Source organism: Cynocephalus volans, chromosome 3 (genome assembly GCF_027409185.1).
Source record: "Cynocephalus volans isolate mCynVol1 chromosome 3, mCynVol1.pri, whole genome shotgun sequence".
NCBI classification, from domain to species: domain Eukaryota; kingdom Metazoa; phylum Chordata; class Mammalia; order Dermoptera; family Cynocephalidae; genus Cynocephalus; species Cynocephalus volans.
In genome coordinates this window covers 161,226,912-161,246,239 of record NC_084462.1, presented here as the reverse complement: position 1 = coordinate 161,246,239, position 19,328 = coordinate 161,226,912, and the positions used below count along the sequence as shown (strand labels likewise).

The 19,328-nt window shown below is 33.5% G+C and overlaps 1 protein-coding gene across 1 annotated transcript in view; it reads left to right on the top strand.

Moving 5' to 3' along the window:
* The window catches only part of CEP128 (centrosomal protein 128), a 347,268-nt gene that overhangs the window by 32,950 nt on the left and 294,990 nt on the right, over positions 1–19,328 (top strand). Inside the window, exon 7 of the mRNA XM_063091601.1 lies at positions 9,280–9,396. Coding sequence (XP_062947671.1) covers positions 9,280–9,396 — 117 coding nt within the window. The remainder of the gene's footprint in view (positions 1–9,279; positions 9,397–19,328) is intronic.

Below are 19,328 nucleotides of genomic sequence, written 5' to 3'. Positions count from 1 at the left end.
ACACTCCTTCCCCTGTTAACCCCACTCATGTGGCAATATTATCTAGGCATTTGGCTATTCAGGTAAAGAGGGTATTTCTCATTCTTACTGTCTAGCCAGGTTGTGACCATGTGACTAAGTTTGAGGAAAAGTAATGCATGCAACTTCTGAGTTATTTCCTTAAAGACAAAGGTACTTGTCTAGGACTTTCTCTCTCCCCCTTTACATAGGTTGAAATGGGAAGGTGGCACTGACAGAGCTTAAACCAAGCAGTTGAGGAAAACAACATAGAGAATAGTGGAACAATGGATGGAAGGAACCTGGATCTTTGAAAGACCTTATGGAAACTTGGCTTGGCAGCCTTTCCTCCTTTTTTTTTTTCTGGACTGTAATATGAGAGAACGAACTTTTTTTAAGCTATTATATATTTGTTTTTCTTGAAAGATCTTACACCGTATCCTAACTAGTACAGAAATGTAACATAGAAATGGATGCCAAAGAATAGAAAAGAGATACTTAGTATTTTCCAAATGTATGTATTAGCTCTTTGTTTTTTGATGACATAGTTGGAGTTGTATGGCTTATTGAATTTGCAGTAGGAAGAGGATAGTATTTTGAGCATATTGATCTGTCGGGATAATTGAATCTATAAATATCCTTTGGTGGCCTTATAGGATGATTATAATTTTACCACTGTTAGAACACGTAAAATAACTTCTGTGGTTATTCATTTTTAATCATGGTAGTTAATGTATGTGGAATCTTCAAAAAGTTCATGGAAGCATACATATTATCTTATAATCCTATTTTTCTGTGAACTGTTTTGAAGTTCCCTCCTATATGTTTTATTTTTGTGAACACTGCCTCATTACAGTGTCCATTCATTTTATTGTTTATCGGTTTTTCTAGACTTGACTAAAACAGAGCAAGGATATTATGATTTTCTTATGGTTGTACTCCCTTTTATGATGATTTCCATTCCTTTGAAAATACACCCAGCAGTGGGATTGCTGGATCGCAAGGCAGTTCTACTTGTAGTTGTTTGAGAAACCTCAGTACTGTTTTCAACAATGGCTACACTAATTTACAGTCCCACCAGCAGTGTAGGAGGGTTCCCCTTCATCCTCACCAGCATTTGTTATTCTCTGTCCTTTTGATAATGGCTAGTCTAACTGGCACAGATGATATCTCAACATGGTTTTGATTTCTACTTCCCTGATGCTTAATGATATTGAGCATTTTTTCATGTGTTTGTTGGCCATTTGTATATCTTCCTTTGAGAAATGCCTATTCAGCTCCTTGGCCCGTTTTTTAATTGGGTTACTTGTTTTCTTACTGTTTAGTTGTTTGAATTCTTTATATATTTTGGATATTAATCTCTTATTGGATGCATAGTTTGCAAATATTTTCTCCCATTCTGTAGGTTGTCTTTTCACTCTGTTAATGGTTTCTTTTGCTGCGCAGAGGCTTTTTAGTTTGATATAATCTCGTTTGTGTATTTTTTCTTTTATTGCCTGTGCTTTTGGGATCTTGTTCATAAAGTCTTTGCCTTGTCCTGATTCCTGAAGTGTTTTCCCCTATGTTTTCTTTTAGTAGTTTTATGGTTTTAAGTTATAAATCTTTAATTCATTTTGAGTTGATTTTGGTATATGGGGAGTGGTACAGGTCTAGTTTTGTTCTTCTACATGTGGTTGTCCAGTTTTCCCAGCATCACTGATTGAAGAGGCAGTCCTTTCCCCAGTGTACACTCTTGTTGCCCTTCTCAAATATCAGTTGGATGTAAGTATGTGGGTTGATTTCTGGGTTCTCTATTTTGTTCCATTGGTCTGAGTGTCTGTTTTTATGCCAGTACCATGCTATTTTGGTTACTATAGATTTGTAGTATAATTTGAAGTCAGGTAGTGTAATGCCTCCAGCTTTCTTTCTTTCTTTCTTCCTTCTTTCCTTCCTTCCTTCCTTCCTTCCTTCCTTCCTTCCTTCCTTCCTTCCTTCCTTCCTTCCTTCCTTCCTTTCTCCCTCCCTCCCTCCCTCCCTCCCTCCTTCCCTCCCTCCCTTCCTTCCTTCCTTCCTTTCCCTTCCCTTCTTTCCTCCCTTCCTTCCTCCCTTCCTTCCTTCCATCCATCCATCCATCCATCCATCCATCCATCCATCCATCCATCCATCCATCCATTTGGCTATTCAGGGTCTTTTGTTTTCCTATAGGAATGTTAGGTTTGTTTTTCTATTTCTGTGAAGAATGTTATTGGTATTTTAATGGGGATTGCATTGAATCTGGAGATTGCTTTGGATAGTAGGACAGTTTCCCAATGTTAATTCTTCCAGTCTTAAGAGCATGGAATGTCTTTCCATTTCTTTTTGCCCTTTTTAATTTCTTTCAGCAGTGGTTTGTAGTTCTCATTGTAGAGATCTTTCACCTTGGTTAAATTGATTCCTAGGTGGTTTTTTTTTGGGGGGGGGCGGTTCTATTGTAAATGAGCTTGCTTTCTTGATTTCTTTTTTTACTAGTTCATTATTGGAATATAAAAATGCTACTGACTTTTACATATCGATTTTATATGCTGCAACTTTACTGAAATAATTTGTCAGCTTTAAGGGTTTTTTTTGGTAGGTCTTTAGGTTTTTCAATATATAGGATCATACCATTTGCAAACAGGGAGTTTGACTTTGCCTTTTCCAATCCAGATGACCTTTAATTTTTCTCTTACCTATTGCGCTGGCTAGTACTTTCAGTAATATGTTAAATAAGAGTAGTGAGATTGGTCATCCTTGCCTTGTTCCTGTTCATAATTTGGAATGATATTGCCAGGGGGTGGGTTGTTATATATAGCTTTTATTGTCCTGAGATACTTTCCTTCTCTAACTGATTTGCTGAGAGTCTATCATGAAGGAATGTTGAATTTTGTCAGATGCTTTTTCTGCATCTATTGAGATAATCATATGGTTTTTGTCCTTGATTTTGTTGATGTTGTGTATCACATTTATTAACTTGCCTACGTTGAACCATCCGTGCATCCCTGGGATGAATTCCATTTGATCATGGTGTATAATTTTTTGACATGTTGCTTTATTTTGATTGATAATATTTTGTTGAGGTATTTTGTGTCTATGTTCATCAGAGATATTGGCCTGTAGTTTTATTTTTTGCAGTATCTTTGGTTTTGGTATGAAGGAGATGCTGGCCTCATAAAGTGAGTTTGAGATAATGGCCTCTGTCTCCATTTTTTGGAATAGTTTGAAGAGAATTGGTATTAATTCCTCTTTAAAGGTTTGGTAGAATTGAGCTGTAAAGCCATCTGGTCCTGAGCTTTTCTTTGTTGGGAGACTGCTGATGACTGCCAAAATCGTGTTGCTTGTTATTGGTCTGTTCAGGTTTCCTATTTCTTTTTGTTGCAGTCTTGGTAGTTTGTATGTGTCCAGAAATTTATACATGTCCTCCACCTTTTCAAATCTTTTGATGTATAGTTGTTTGCAATAGTCTCTAATGATTCTTTGTATTTTGTCGGATTGGTTGTAATGTCTCCTTTTTCATTTCTGATTTTTGTTATTTGGGTCTCCTCTCTTATTTTTTGGTAGCCTAGGTACTGGATTATCTATTTTGTTTAATTTAAAAAGAACCCCCCCCCCCGCCAGCTTTTTGTTTCATTGATCTTCTGTATTGTTTTTTTGGGTATCTATTTTATTAAATCTCTGATCTTAATTGCTTCTTTATATCTACTAATATTGGGATTTGATTGTTCTTGTTTTTCTAGTTCTTTGAAGTGTAGTGATAGGTTGTTTATTTGAAATCTTTTTATTCTGCTGATATAAGTGTTTATTGCAATAAATTTCTCCCTTAGTACTCCTTTTATAATATCCCACAGGTTTTGGTATGATGTGTCTTTACTTTTGTTAGTTTCAAGAAATTTTTTGGTTTCCTCTTTAATTTCTTGTTGGACCCACATGTTATTTAGGAGCAAGTTGTTTAATTTCCGTGTATTTGTATAGTTTCCAGAGTTGCCCTTGTTATTGATTTCTAGTTTTAATCTATTGTAGTTTGAAAAGATTATTGAAATGTTTTCAATTTTTAAAAATTTGTTGAAACTTGATTTATGACCTCACATGTGGTGTGTCCTGGAGAATATTCCATGTGCTGATGAGAAGAATGTATATTCTGTCATTATTGGATGAAATGTTCTGTAGCTATCTGCCAGATCCAGTTGGTCTAAAATGTAGCTTAAGTCCTGTGTTTCTCTGTTGATTTGTTGCTTAGATGATCTGTCCAGTGTTGAGACAGGGGTGTTCACTGTTATTTTTGTATTGAGGTCTACCTCTTTTTTTAGGCCTAATAGTATTTGCTTTATATATCTTGGTGCTCCGGTGTTAGGTGTATATATATGTAGGATTGTTATGTCTTCTTGCTGGGAAAATCCCTTTATCATTATTTATCATTTATAGTGGCCTTCTTTGTCTCTTTTTATGATTTTTGTTTTAAAGTCTATTTTATCTGATATAGGAATAGCTACTCCTTCTCACTTTTGGTTTCCAATTCTTGGTATATCTTTTTCCATCCTTTCAGTATTAGTCTGTGTGTCTTTATAGGTGAGGTGAGTCTCTTGAAGACAGTATATCGTTTGGTCTAGATTTTTAACCCAATCCATCAGTCTGTGTCATTTGAGTGAAGAGTTTAGTCCATTTACATTTAGGGTTGTTATTGAAAGATATTGTCTTCTGGCATTTTATAAATTTTCCTTTGAATATTTTAAATATCTTTTGTTCCTTTCTTCCCCTTTAATTGTTTTTCTTTGATGTTTGTTTGTTTTTTGAGGTGGTAAGTTTTAGTTTCTTATTCTTTATCATTTGCATTTTTGCTCTACCTGTGAGTTTTGTTCTTTCTTTTGTATTACTGGTAGTTATTATCATTTTTCAGATTACATGTGCTTGACCCCCTTGAGGATTTCTTGTAGGGTTGGTTGTGTGATGGTGAATTCCTTTAGTTTTTGTTTGTCTTGAAATACACTATTTCTTCCTCATTTCTGAAGGATAGCCTTGCTGGCTATAGTATTCTTGGCTAGCTGCTTTTTTCTTGCAGTATTTTGAATGTATCATCCTATTTTCTTATGTGTAGAGTTTCTGTTGAGTTGTCTGCTGTTAGTCTGATAGGGACTCCCTTATAGGAGACTTGATGCTTTTCTCTTGCTGCTTTTAGGATTCTGTCTTTGAACTTCGCCAGTTTGACTATAATGTGTCTTGGAGAGGATATTTTTGGATTGAATCTGGGGATCTTTGAGTCTTCTGGATCTGAAGGTCTGTGTCTCTCCCTATACCTGGAAAGTTTCCCATTATTATTTCACTGAATATGATTTCTATGGTTTTTCTTTCTTCTCCCTTTCTGGAACACTGATGATTTGAATGTTTGTGTGCTTAAGGTTGTCTGCTAGCTCTCTTAGATTTTCTTCATTTTTAAAAATTCATTGTTTCTTTTTTTTTTGTCTGGGTTATTTTGAGGAAACTGTCTTTAAGATATGAAATTCTTTCTTCTGCTTGCTCTAGCCTGCTGCTTAAGCTCTCAGATTTTTTAATTTTTTTTTTATTTTGTTGAATGAATCTTTCAGTTCTATGAGTTTTGCTATGTTCTTTTTTATGGTCTTAATCTCTTTGTAAATTTCCTCCTTCTTATCCTAGATTTTTTTTCTCATTTCATTATGTTGTCTAACTGAGTCTTCTCATATCTCGTTGAGTTCCCTGAAGATTGTTGCTTGGAATTCATTTCATTCATTTCAAGGCGTTCCTGCTCTATAGGGTCTGCTATTTGAGAAATACTATGTTCTTTTTTTTTTTTCTCTTTTGTATTTCTAGTATCTCTATGTTGATGTCTGGTCGTCTTTTAGAGCAGTTGCTTCTTCTATTACTCTGGAGTAAGCTTTGAAGAGAGATATACTCTTATTTTTCTGGTCTCCACTAGTGACTCTCCTTGTGTCATTGTAGTTGAGTGGGCAGTGTGTCCCTTGCACAGTGACTGTGGATACTCCTGTGGTGGTGAGTCACTTTTGAGGTGTAAGAGCCTGTAGTGGTGGCTGTGGTGGACCACTGGTATAGAAGTGGTATATTTGGTGTGCTCCCTTGGTGTGCTGTCAAGGGCTGCTGGCTAGGAACCTGTGTGTGCTCTTGCCTTCTGCCAGCCTGTGCAGGTTGCCTACAGCTCCTCCCTAAGACCCTGTGTATGCTCCTGCCTTCTACTGCCTACAGCTCCTCTAGTATGAGATATTTTAAGACAGAAAATGAGAGAGAAGCCACATTCCTGTAACTTTTATTATAGTATATTTTTGTAATTGTTCTACGTTATTGTTAGATATTATTGCTAACCTCTTACTGTGCCTAATTTATAAATTAAACTTTATCATAGGCATGTGTGTATAGGAAAAAAAGTAGTGTATATATAGGTTTTGGTACTATTTGCTGTTTCAGACATTCACTGGGGTCTTGGAATGTATCTCCCCATGGATAGGTGTATATATTTTCTATATAAATAAGGGTGTATATATGTACATGTGTGTGTAGAAAAGGAGTTTATTATATATAAAAAATATACATTTTTTCCATCATCCTGGGTGAGGGTTCATTTGAAAATGGATAAAAATAATGCATTTGTTATTTTTATCCCATACTTACTGGCCTAAAACAACATTTGTTGCTTGACAGTTTGTGTGGACTAGGAGTCCAGCTGGAGCTGGGTTGTTTGACTGTGGGTCTCTTGCAGGCTGTGGTCTTTTCAAAAGTTGACAGAAATGGGTCTGCTTCCAGGTTCAACATGTGGTTTTTTGTCAGGATTCAGGTCCTTGTAGGTTATTGGACTTGAGCATTAGTTTACCATGATGTGTTTGTCAGAGGCCTTTTTTGTTCCTTTGACATGTGGCCTCTCCATAGAGCATCTCAAAATATGGCAGCTTGTTTCATCAGAGCAAGGAAGTGAAAAGAGGACCAGCAAGTAAGAAAATCCTAGTAAGTTGGAAGTCTGTTTTTTGTAATCTATACATGGGGGTAGCATCCCATTACTTTTGCTATATTCTCTTTATTAGAAGTAAGTCCCTAGGACCAACCTACACTGAATGGGAGGGGATTACACAAGTGCATGAATACCAGGAAGCAGGGATCATTGGGACCCATTTCAGAAACTGCATAATACAAATATTAATATCAAAATTAAAAAATAGAACTCCCATATGATTCAGCAGTCTCATTTCTGGGTATATTTTCAAAGGAAATGAAATCAATATCTTGAAGAGGTATCTGTACTCTCATGATTTTTGCAGTGTTATTCACAGTAGCCAATATATGGAAACAATTTAAGTATCCATTGACCACTGAATGGATAAAGAAACATATGCATATGTATATTTATTTGCATGTATATATATAAACAGACACATATATACACTCACAGAATGAAATATTATTCACCCTTGAAAAAGAAGGTAATCCTGTCATTTGCAGCAACATCGTAGACCTGGAAGACATTATGCTACGTGAAGTTAGCCAGGCCTAGAGATACAAATCCTGCATGATCTTACTTACATGTGGAATCTAAAAAAGTCTAATTCATGGAAGCAAAGAGTGTAATGGTGATTGCTAAGGGGCAGGGGTTAAGTGAGGAGTGGGAGAAATGGGGAGATGTAGGTCAGAAGTTATGAAGATTCAGTAATGTGGGATGAATAAATTCTAGAGATCTAATGTATGGCATGGTGACTATAATTGATAATACTGTATTGTATACTTGAAATTTCTTGATTTGTTTTGTCACCACATACACAGAAGAAATGCTAACTAAGTGAGATGATGGATATGTTAATTAGCTTGACTGTGGTAATCATTTCACAATGTATATGTATATCAAACATCAAATTATGTTTCAGTAAAACTGTTACTTAGAAAAAACAGAGAAAGAATCTTCCCAATACAGTAAGTCACCCTCTAGGTGACAAAAATACCTCTAGGTGTATTTTTGTTTTGTAAAAATTGAATGAGTAAACTTTTAATTTTTTATTCAATATTTTTTCAATTATAGCAGGTACTATATTCCTTTTGAATGCAATAATAGCTTGTTAGGGTTTTAGGGTTGATTACTAGGATAAATTAGGAACTTGATGCTGAAGAATATTTAGAGTTTTTAGTAAAGCACTGTGAATATTACAGTAAATGTCTTAATTATTTTAAACACTGGAAGTTGGACACACAAGACTTACATGTTTTAATAACTGTAAACTACTAATTTTTTGATAGAATTCTTTTGCTCAGCCTTTATTCTCTAATTAAATTTATGTTTATCCATGTCTTCTTAAAGAACAATTTGATTGAGCTATAACTTACCATAAAATAATCTACTCTGAGTGTAAAATTCAATGATTTTTAGTAAATTTACATCCATTGCCATAATTCAGAACATTTCCATCACCCCAATAAGGTCCCTCATAACCGGGACCTTTCTTGACTCTTTGTCAAACACAGAATTGGTGACAAAAGACTTTTTATAACAGGACTATATTTATTGCTTCTCTTAAATTAATATGCAATGTCTTCTATTCACTGTATCCTCTTACAGCAAACATGCACATTGTCAATAGTGTAAAATATTTTAGGGGTCCTTATAATGACATCCATGAAATATGTTTGGATTTGCATAACTTTTGGCCAGGAAATCTTGTGTCAGAGAGAAAAATTCTTTCATGTTTATTTTAGAGATTTCCAGTTAAACATTTTTCAGTTTGACTTTAGTTTTTGATCTTTTACAGCTCACTTATTTTTAGCAGATCACAGTAGAAAAGATTGACAAGCTAATGAAAAGCCCTTTTAATTATTTGCTATGCATAAACATCAATACCTTCCTAGGCAGGTCATGCTCATGGATAAGAAAAATGAAAAAGCACTAAATATATAGAGCGGTATATCATTAATTGGGTAATAAATGCAATTGTTGGCAATATTGGTGCTTTTCTTATAACTCACCAGAGGGCACTCTTTTCTAGTGTTTCACTTTTGACTTTGATATATTCAATTACCATATTATATTGTACCTTGAAAAATTTGAGGCCACTAAGGGGATCCAGGTGTGGATTATTTGTAGATTAATGATTGCTTTTTTTTGTAAAACTTTCAGTTAATTTTTTTGTCAGCTGTTTTATAATAGTGTCATTAGAAAGGGCTCTACAAACAAGCCAATCTTAAGTGTTTTAGGTGGTAGTGTATCTGGCATAAAATATCTCCTCAATTTAATCTCTTTTTTGCTTACTCGCTCTATAATGTCACTTCCTCTTTACTCATATGAAGGTTTCAGATCGGGTAGAGCGGCGGCTTCAGGAAATAGAAAGAGAGATGCGTACAGAAAGAGAGCTGGTGGAAAGACGTCAGGATCAACTGGGGCTCATGTCCTTGCAGCTACAGGAGGTTTGTGAAAATTGCTATCTTGGAATGTAAATCTTGAATTTGTGTAGTTATTTAGCCTTTGTTAAAATGGTTATAATTGTTGTCCGTGTGACCTTGGGAGTGTTTCTTAACTTCTTTAGGTACTCGTTTCTTTTGTGGAAAATGGAAATAATAATAGTATCTAGGTAATCAGATTGGTGTGATGATAAATGACTGAATGCCAGGAAAGCACTTAACATAGTGCCTGCCATGTGCTCGTAAAATGTTAAGTTAAAGTATAGTTAGTCTGATTAATTTTTCTGGGCATGGGCTAGACTAGGGCCATCAAACTATGGCCCATGGGCTGAATTTGGCCCACTGTCTATTTTTGTAAATATATTTTATTGGAGCACAGCCATTCCTATTCATTGAAATATTGTCTGTGTGTGCGTCTATGGATACAACGGCAGATGCCCTTGGTCAACCATGGTCCAAAAATATTAAATGGAAAATCCCAGAAATAAACAATTCATAAGTTTTAAATTGCATGCTATGTGAATAACATTCTGCTCTGGCCTGCCTGGGTGTGAATCATCCCTTTATCCAGTGTATCCAGCTGTATACAATGCCTGCCAATGAGTCACTTTAGTTGCCATCTTGCTTATGAGATCAACTGTGGAGATATCACAGTGCTTGTGTTCAAGTAACTGTGATTTTATTTCATAATGGCCCTAAAGTGCAAGAGTAGTGATGCTGGTATGTTGTTGTGATTATTCTATTTTGTTATAGTTATTGTTGTTAATCTCTTACTGTACCTAATTTATAAATTAAACTTTATCATATCTATGTATGTATAGGAAAAAACATAGTACGGTCAGTCCTCTGTGTCCATGGGTTCCACATCTGTGGATTCAACAAACCTTGGATCGAAATGTTAAAAAAAAATTGCATCTGTGCTGACCATGTATAGATTTTTTTTTTCCTTATGATTACCCTGAACAATTCAATGTAACAACTATTTACATAGCATTTATTAGGTATTACAAGTAATCTAGAGGTGATTTAAAGTACGTGGGAGAATGTTGTATAGGTTATACGCAAATACTATGCCATTTTATATGAAGGATTTGAACATCTGCAGATTTTGGTTTATCTGTTGGACGTCCTGGAACCAATCCCCTGTGGATACCGAGGGATGACTGTATATGTAGATGGTCCCCAACTTACAGAGGTTAGGCATACAATTTTTTGACTTCATGATGCGTTTATCAGGATATTAAATGCATTTTTGACTTATGATAGTTTCAACTTGTGATAGATTTATCAGGACATAACCCCATTGTAAGTTAAGGAGCATCTGTGTAGGGTTTGGTGCTATCTGAGCTGTCAAGCATCCATGGTGGGTCTTGGAATGTATCCCTCTGTTGATAAGGGGGACTACTGTAGTGGTGAAGGAGACTGTGTGGCTCACAATGCCTAAAGTATTGACGCTCTGGCCCTTTACACAAACAGTTTGCCAATCCTTGAATTAGATTATCAACAAACCAATTCAAAATGGAGAATGGTTAACTTTGAGGTACTTTTTTTATGTTGAAATTTCATGCTATGGTAAAGTTAAAAATTAGAACAAAGTATTTCTCTATCACATTTACCTAGATTTCCTCAATATTTATATTTTACCGGACTTGCTTTATCATTTTTTCCTGTATATATCCATATATAGTCATATGTAATTTTTTTTGAAACATTTTTGAGTAAGTTGCAGATGTAAATACTTTTACATCTAAATAAGTTGGTATGTATTTTTTTCCTATAATCAAAGTACAGTGATCAAACTAAGGAAATTAGCATCAATACTATGATTTAATCTGCAGGATTTATTCAAATTTTGCTACTAATATCCTTTTCTGGTCCAGGATAAAATATAGGTTTACACATAGCATTTAGTTGTCACATCTCTTTATTCTCCTTTAATCTGGAACAGTTCTCAGTGGTCGTTTCATGACAATTTTGCAGGGTACCAGCAATTTATTTTTTAAATTGTCTTTGGTTTTGAATTTGTTGATGTTTTCTCTTGATTAGATTCAGGTTATGAACTTTTCCCCAGATAATTGGTGTTGTGTCCTTCTCAGAATGTTATATCAGGAATCATGTTACTATAAGTGACTATAAATCACTATACATGGTGCCAAATGGTGATTTTAAAAAATTTCATCATTCCTTCTTCATTTATGGAGTCTTACTGTAAGGAAGAAGCATGCATGCATGCATGTATATATGTATTTATATTGCTATGGACTCATGGGTTCCGATTTTTTACATTAGTTATATCTTGTTGCTGTCATTTTAGAAAATTTGTTGAAATTCCCTTTAAGTGTTTCTTTAGATCTATACATAAGGTATAAAATTTGAGACAACAAGAAGACCTAAAAATTAAAAACAAATGCAAGATTTTTTTCTTTTACAAAATGCTTTTCCCAAAAGTTTTAAAAATACACTTATATGTGCTTGCAGATCATTAACCTTCATTAATTGATAGGTCTTTTTAAGCGTTAGGAGACACTGTCAATTGAAAATTAGGAGCAAAAATTGCAGCCCTGAAATTATAACATATGCTGATAGAAAAATCTGCTTTTGTTTTCTAAAATTCCACTTTCCTCCATTTCATAAAAGGAGGCATACCCTTGTTAGCTGGTAATTACTTTGAAGAGGATACTTTGTCAAATAATTAGATACAGTATGTGGGTAGTGTTTTTTTTTTTTTTAACCTTGATTTTTGTACATTTGTTCTCAAAGCAAATTGCATCTGGTGAGCATAAGAATAGTACCGAAGAGACAATTGTTCTTTTTTGCAAAAGAAAATTAGAGAAATTTTCCGTACTTATTTTCTTCTCTTTGCAGAATGCACAAAATTACAAAGAAAAAGAGGGAGAGGAAGATTGCTTCCCACTCCTATTCTTGAGAAACCAGAGCCTAAGTATTTGCATTGTAATTGTCAATTTGTCTAAAAGCTTGATCTGTGACTTGGAATTCCATCTCTGAGATACAATAGAGGATCACTATTGATAAAAAATGTTTAATTTCATGTTTTGTCACTTTAATATAAGCAGTGACCTATACGTTTTTAAAAGGTGGTTTAGGATTACAAACAGTGCAGCGGAAACTGGAAAAGATTAATTTAGGCTGATTCATTTTCTTGCTCCCAAGTTAAATGGCTTAGACTGTTCTGGAAAGGTCATGTTTAAGGACAGAAACCACTTTGCTTTCTTTTTGATATTAAAAAATACTTATGGAAATTCCCATACTGTATAATAGTAATTGATGTATTTTGTTTCTGGCTGTAGGGAGAAATTGAATCTATAGGTGAGTAAGTGGGCCTAGGCATTTAGCCACTATGTTCTTTTGCCTTCTTAAAATGTATATTTTATTCTTAGTGAAAATAACAACATTTAAAAGTTGTTATTAGGAATATTCATTAAAAATTGCAGGATGTTAGAGATTTCTAGGTATAATATTATATTACAGAGAGGCAATCTGTGGTTTTGGCTAAAACCTACTGCTTTTTAGTGATCTAATGAGGTCCTTAGGTCCTCAGAGCTTCATCAATTCCCATTTAATGAAAAACATAGTGTTTGTTATTGGAAATGGTGGAGGGAAAGCCACTCTCCTTTTCTTGTTTAGCATTTTTAAGGAATTGTTCACTCTTTTCTATTTCTTTTCTCCTGGTCTGAGCAAAAGGTCCATGCATACTCTGTAACCTATCTCAACTACTCATGTACTGTTGAACTCCCGTGAGTGTCAGATTTTCTTAATTTGATAAGGACCCTCAGTAGCCTTCAGATTTTACATATCATAATTTAAACAACCTTGTTTTTTGTATCTCGGTAGAGGTCTCTTCTTTAGGAGAGTTGAGTATTTTATATTGGTTGTGCAATAAAATTCTTTTTATTTTTCTCTTTAATTTTGAATGGTTATTCTAGTACTTTGAACTTTATTAACCAAATTCAAATGTTGTTAAGCCTATAACCATTAGCCTTTCCTTCTTGAAACTTTGTGTAAACAACAAAGTGTTTGTTTAACATTAGGTTATATTATCATATTATAAACTCATTGACCAGATGCTAGATAATAATTTAACTTTGCTTAGTTAAATTTAGTGGAGTGGGGGTTGCCATGGTGAGTGCTAGTATTGGGAAAGGTATTTAGATAAGCACAAGCCAAAAACTCTTTTTTGCAGGTATGAAATTTACATAAAATCATAGAAGACACTTCTAACTCTTGGCTATGCATCTTGGGAATTCCTGACTTATTTTTTTACTAGCTATTTTATGTGAATTGGATGTTATTTCTTCATCTTCGGTTGAATTACTTAAAATGGAAAACATGAAATAAATGCTGGGTGTATATTTGTATGGGCTTTTCAGAACATTTCATAGCATGTTAAATTGCTAGTTTCCCCTTTTATTTCGTTGAAGAATATTGCATGCTTGGCATGTGACCTAGGGCGATTCAGGTGCCTTAAACTTTAGAGGTGTTTCATGGGGAAATTTGTGGGCCAGGCTAGAGCATGGACTCTTAATAGAAGATAGTGATGATCAAGTGAGGAACTGTTAAGTGTTTAAGGTAGGAGCTCAGATCAGTGACTCTCAGTCTGTTTTCCAATGGAAAACCAGATGATGTGAGCCTCATAATAAAAAAAGGCCATATGAGAAAACAGAACTGTGGTTACTAGAGGTAGAAAAGGGGGAGAGAGCGGGGAGTTAGCACGAAATTGCCTAATGGACACAGGGATGATTATGTTTTGTAGTGAGGAATATGCTAATTATTCTGATTTGATCATCACTCATTGGACAAGGGTATTTATATTCAACTCTGTACCCCACAAATATGTATGATCAAGTATGCTTTAATAAAAAAAATAAGGCCATATGAAGAAAAATTAAAGTGAATGATAGGTTTTTAAATATTTTTCCTCATCTTTGACATTTGTATCAATTGTGAAAAACCTAATGAAGAAGTAACTGTTTATTCCTGCCCAGAAATGTCTTTGTGGCTCCAGTGATACTGAGTAATATGGATACTTCACATAAGAAAAGCCTTGGATACTGTTTATTAATGTATTTAGTGTGAAAACATTAAGAGAGAAGTTTCCATGAAGCCAATGGTGTTTTTCTAATGTCCTCTTAATAGCTTTAGCATCTCCCTTGAGGCTTCTAGAAGTGATACTTTGAATGTCAAAAGCAGAGGAGAAACTAGTCAGGCAGTTTTCTAATCTGGCTTCATTAACCCCTTTTCCTGCACTTCCTCTTGAGACTCCCCTGCCTTGTTTGGAAACGTGGAGGCCTTTCTAAAACTGGTGGATTTACCGCATGTCCTCCTTCATAAGTGGGAGCTAAAAATAAACAAAAAAATAAAGAAAAAGAAGGATACAACAATCACAATAATACGTTGAACTTTCAAAAGGAGAGAACAGAACTGAGGTTACCAGCGGTGGGAAAGGGTGAGGGGTATGGAGGGTAAGGAAGGAATTAGTAAAGGGCTGTGAAAAATGATTACATGTTGAACTTTGAAGTAATTTATAAAAAATAAATTCTAATATTAAAAATACTGGGGGGAAAGAAAACCTTAATCCCATTAATTATCCCCCCCCCTTTTTTTGTAATGATGGCTCGTTCCCCTCACTGTTAAGTTTCTGGTGATACGTGTTATGTGGGATTTTTTTTTCCCACAGTATTAATGTTAGTTACTGGTTTTTGATATGTTGTCTCTTTTAATTCTCTATTTTTAGCATTTTGTATTTCTACCATTTAAACATAGTACTTACTAAATATTTGTTGAATACATTATGTAGTGACCATATGAACATGTTATTTTGATCCTATGTTTAACTGGTTTTATTTCCCATATAGTTCCTTTAACATTTTTATCATCAAGTACGTAGTATAAGAAGTATTTATTTATATATTATGTTATGAAATGCTCAGACATTTTCTTATAATACAGCCATATTTATCTATCTATTTGCATGGCTCATTTTCCCCGCTCTTACCCTCTGTTCTCTCATTATCAGCCACTCCTCCACTACCTAAATAAAAGGAACCAGTGTTAACATCCTGGAATGTATCCCCCCCCCCCCCTTTTTTTCTTTGTGCTTTTAATTATCCTGGACAGACATATATAGACTATATAGACCTTTGCAAATATAGGGATTTTTTTGTGTTTTTATTTTTATAAAATGGGACAAGTTACATTTCTGCATCTTGCTTTTTCCATTCACTGATACCTTCTGGAAATTCATCCAACTAGTTGATGTGGTTTCAACTTAATCTTTTATTACCACAGATAAGTCTTTTGTTATAATGGTATCACCAGATTATTTTTCAGCAATGGTTGAGAGCAGCCCTTTCCCCACATTTCTACTAATAGTAGTGGTTATAATACTTTATTTTTGCCAGGCTGATGGGTAGAAAGTGTTAGCTAATTTTTATTTTTATTTGCAGTTTTTTATTAGTGAATTTGAGCATTTTTTCATGTATTCTTTAGCAGTTTGCGTTTGTGCTTGTACAGATTGCCTGTTTATAACTTCTGCTTATTTTAAGATATTGGGTTATTTGGATTTTTCCCTCAGGAATTTTTTTTTAATGGGGAGAGGAAGGAATCTAAGTTATTTTTTATATGACTAATCAGTTGCCTCAGCATCATTTTTGAATAATTGGTTCTTTACACTCTAATTTAAATGCCACTTCTGTTATATATCTCGTTTCCTGTGATACCTGTCTGTTTCTATATGCTTTACTATTGCTCTTCTTGCCTATCCCTATAATAATATCATTCTGTCTTAATTATTATAGCTTTTATTATCTTTTGGTAAATGGTAATGAAAATGTCTTGTCATGTTTCATGAAAAATCCTGCTGTCATTTTGATTGTAATAGTATTAAATATATAGATTAATTTGAAGAGAAGGTCTTTTCTAATGTTTTAAATTCTTTTATAATCGTCTTATACATCTCTTGTTAGGTTTATTCCTAGGTATTATATGGTTTTTCTTTCTATTGGAAATGGGACATTTTCTTTGATTGCATCTCTAACTGGTTATTTATAATATATAAATGCAACTGTGTTTATACTTGGCTCTTGTATCAAACAATCTTGCTCAGTGCTCTTATTCTTATAATTTGTTAGTAGCTTTATTGACATCTACTGTGTAGATAATCATATCACTTGAAATTAAAGGCAATTTAGTCTCTTTATAATTCTTTCATTTTTTTATATTTTGGTCCTACTGCACTGGCTAGAACCTGAAGTGCAATGTTGAATAAAAGCAAAGATAGCAAGAATTCTTGCCTTATTCCTGTATTTGTATGCTTCTAAAGTATTAACCTTGTTGTATGAAGTTTGCTCCTGGTTTTGAGTGCTACTCTTTATCGCATTAAGAACGTTGCTTTCATTCCTAGGTTGCCAAGAGAGGTGTTTTTCTTTTTGTTGTTTTTATTTATTTAAAAAAATCATAAATAGGTTGTGAAATTTATCAAATGGTCTTTCTGTTTGTCTTTTGATATTTAAATGTGGTTGATTTAAAATATGGTTGCCTCTATCAGTAGATGCTGAGACTTCCTTGCATTCCTAAGAACTTTATTTGGTCATAATGTATTGTTTTTAATGCATTGCTGAATTAATTTGCTGGTGTTTTCTTTAGGATTTTTATGATAATGTTTGTGATTGAGATTATAATTTTCTTTGAACTACCCTTTTTGGTTTTGGAAGCAAGGTTGCATTAATCTCATAAAACGAGTTAGGTAGATTTCTTCTTTTTCCATTTCTTGGTTTAGTTTGTTTAAAGAAGGGGATTGTCTGCTGCTTCAGTGACCCATAAAACCAATTGTGACTGTTATCTTTTTGGTGCCTGAAGTCTTCAGTTTTTAAAATGTTTATTGATTTGTATCTTTTTTGCCTAATTTGAAATTTATTTAATATTGCAACTATAGCCCTTTAATATTATTTTATTAGTTTTTCTTTTGACCAACTTTGTTTATCGCTTCATCAGTGTCTTTCTCTCTCTTTTTTTTTTTTTTTTAGGATTACTGTGTTTTATTTTTTAGATTTGCAAATTACTTAATTGATTTTTCTGTTTTTTAAAAAATCAATGTTGTAAATTTACCACCAAATTATCATGTTTTGTTATACTGTTCTTTTATGGTAGCTTCTTTCTAAATCTTTTATAATTTTTATTATGATTTCCTCTATAAGTCAAGATTTATTTGAGTGCCTTTTGGAATTTTTAAATATGTGTATATGCTTGTTTTTTAACTGTTATTATTTGTTTTTAATTTAATTCCTTTGAAATTTGTTGAAACTTCCGTTTTGACCTAGTTCTATGATCAGTTTTTTTTCTAATTTTGACCTAGTTCTATTATCATTTTTTTTCTAAATACTCCAGAGTAAAAAAAATTCAATATCATTTCTATTTTTTGGATGCAGAATTTTGTGTGTGTATATATGAATACATGCACATTATGTTATGTATTATGTGTGTATTATTATGTGCAGAATATTATGTGTGTACATACACACACATAAATTTTGTACGTCATTTGTAAATTTTGTTCTGTTCTTCTGTATTCTTATTAAATACATCAGTCTAAAGCCTCCCATTATGGTAAGGATGGTCATTTTCTCCCTGTGTTAGTTTTACTTTATTTTGTGCCTGTGGTTTCTTGTATATAATTTAATTGCTTATTGGTTATGTATATTAAATAAATTATTATGAAGTTTGCCTCTTGATATTAGCATTCTTCGTTTTCATGGCATATCATTTTCCTCTTTAATTTTTCCTCTGAGTTTTATTTTTCTATGTTTCTTATAAACACCTTATAACTGGACTTAAAATAAGAAACCTCATGACAAATCAGTGTCTGGGTTAGTCAGTTTATACTTATTGTGATTATTACTACATTTGAAAATGCTTTTATTGTCTTATTTGTGTTTTCTTCATCTCTCTGTGTTTTTCACCTTTCTTGTTTTCTATTGGATTGAAATGTATATTCATTTTTATACTTTCTGTTGGCTTTCAAGCTGTGGATTATATTTTCATTCTTTCAATGGCTATTCTAAAATTTTAAAGTTATTATTGTACTTATTATTCTCCCCCTTTCTATTATAACCCCCATCAACCCATTACTTTCTGTCATACTTCATTTTTTTATAGCACTTAACACAAACTGTAATTGTTTATTTTTTATTCTTTTATATGTCTTTCCCACTAGCATGTAGACTTCACTGGCAGGGACTTTGTCCATCCTATTCACCTCATTTCTGGGACACGTAATACAGTGTTTATCACACAGTAGACCACTACTCAGTGAATAGTTGCTATTCAGGAATGAATGTTGTTTTCAAATGTAAACGATCATTTAGCTGCATATAACATTCTTGGTAAAAAAAAATCATACTCAAAGGTTTTTATACATCCTATTATTCTACTGTTCTCATTCTTGCAGAGAAGAAAATGAAGGTTGACAAATTTTAACTTCTTTTAAGTTTTATATTTAGTCGTTTAAATAATGTAACTAAATTCCCACATTCTTCAAAAATTTAATCACAAACAGAATTCAACTTTATAAAAATAACTTTTTCATATTGTAGGTTGCTGTTTCTCAAGTTATATTAAAAATTTAATAAAGACAGCTGGATTTCTGAGATCTTAGTGTCTAATAAAGTTAGAAAAAAAATTTAGAATAGAGCTGCACAGATATGTGAATTCTACATGTAAGACCTTTGAAATATTAATTATGCATTTCTGAAAGAATGTTAATTCAGCTGGGTGAATGTGAAGAAAATGACACTTTACGGAACTGTTTCCTTTATGGTTTAGCAGCAAATGCTGGTTGACTTGTTTTGAGACATTGCAAAAAATGGACAGAAAGGACTTTTTAAGATACTTTGCAGGTGCAGCTTTTTTCTTTGTGTTTTTCT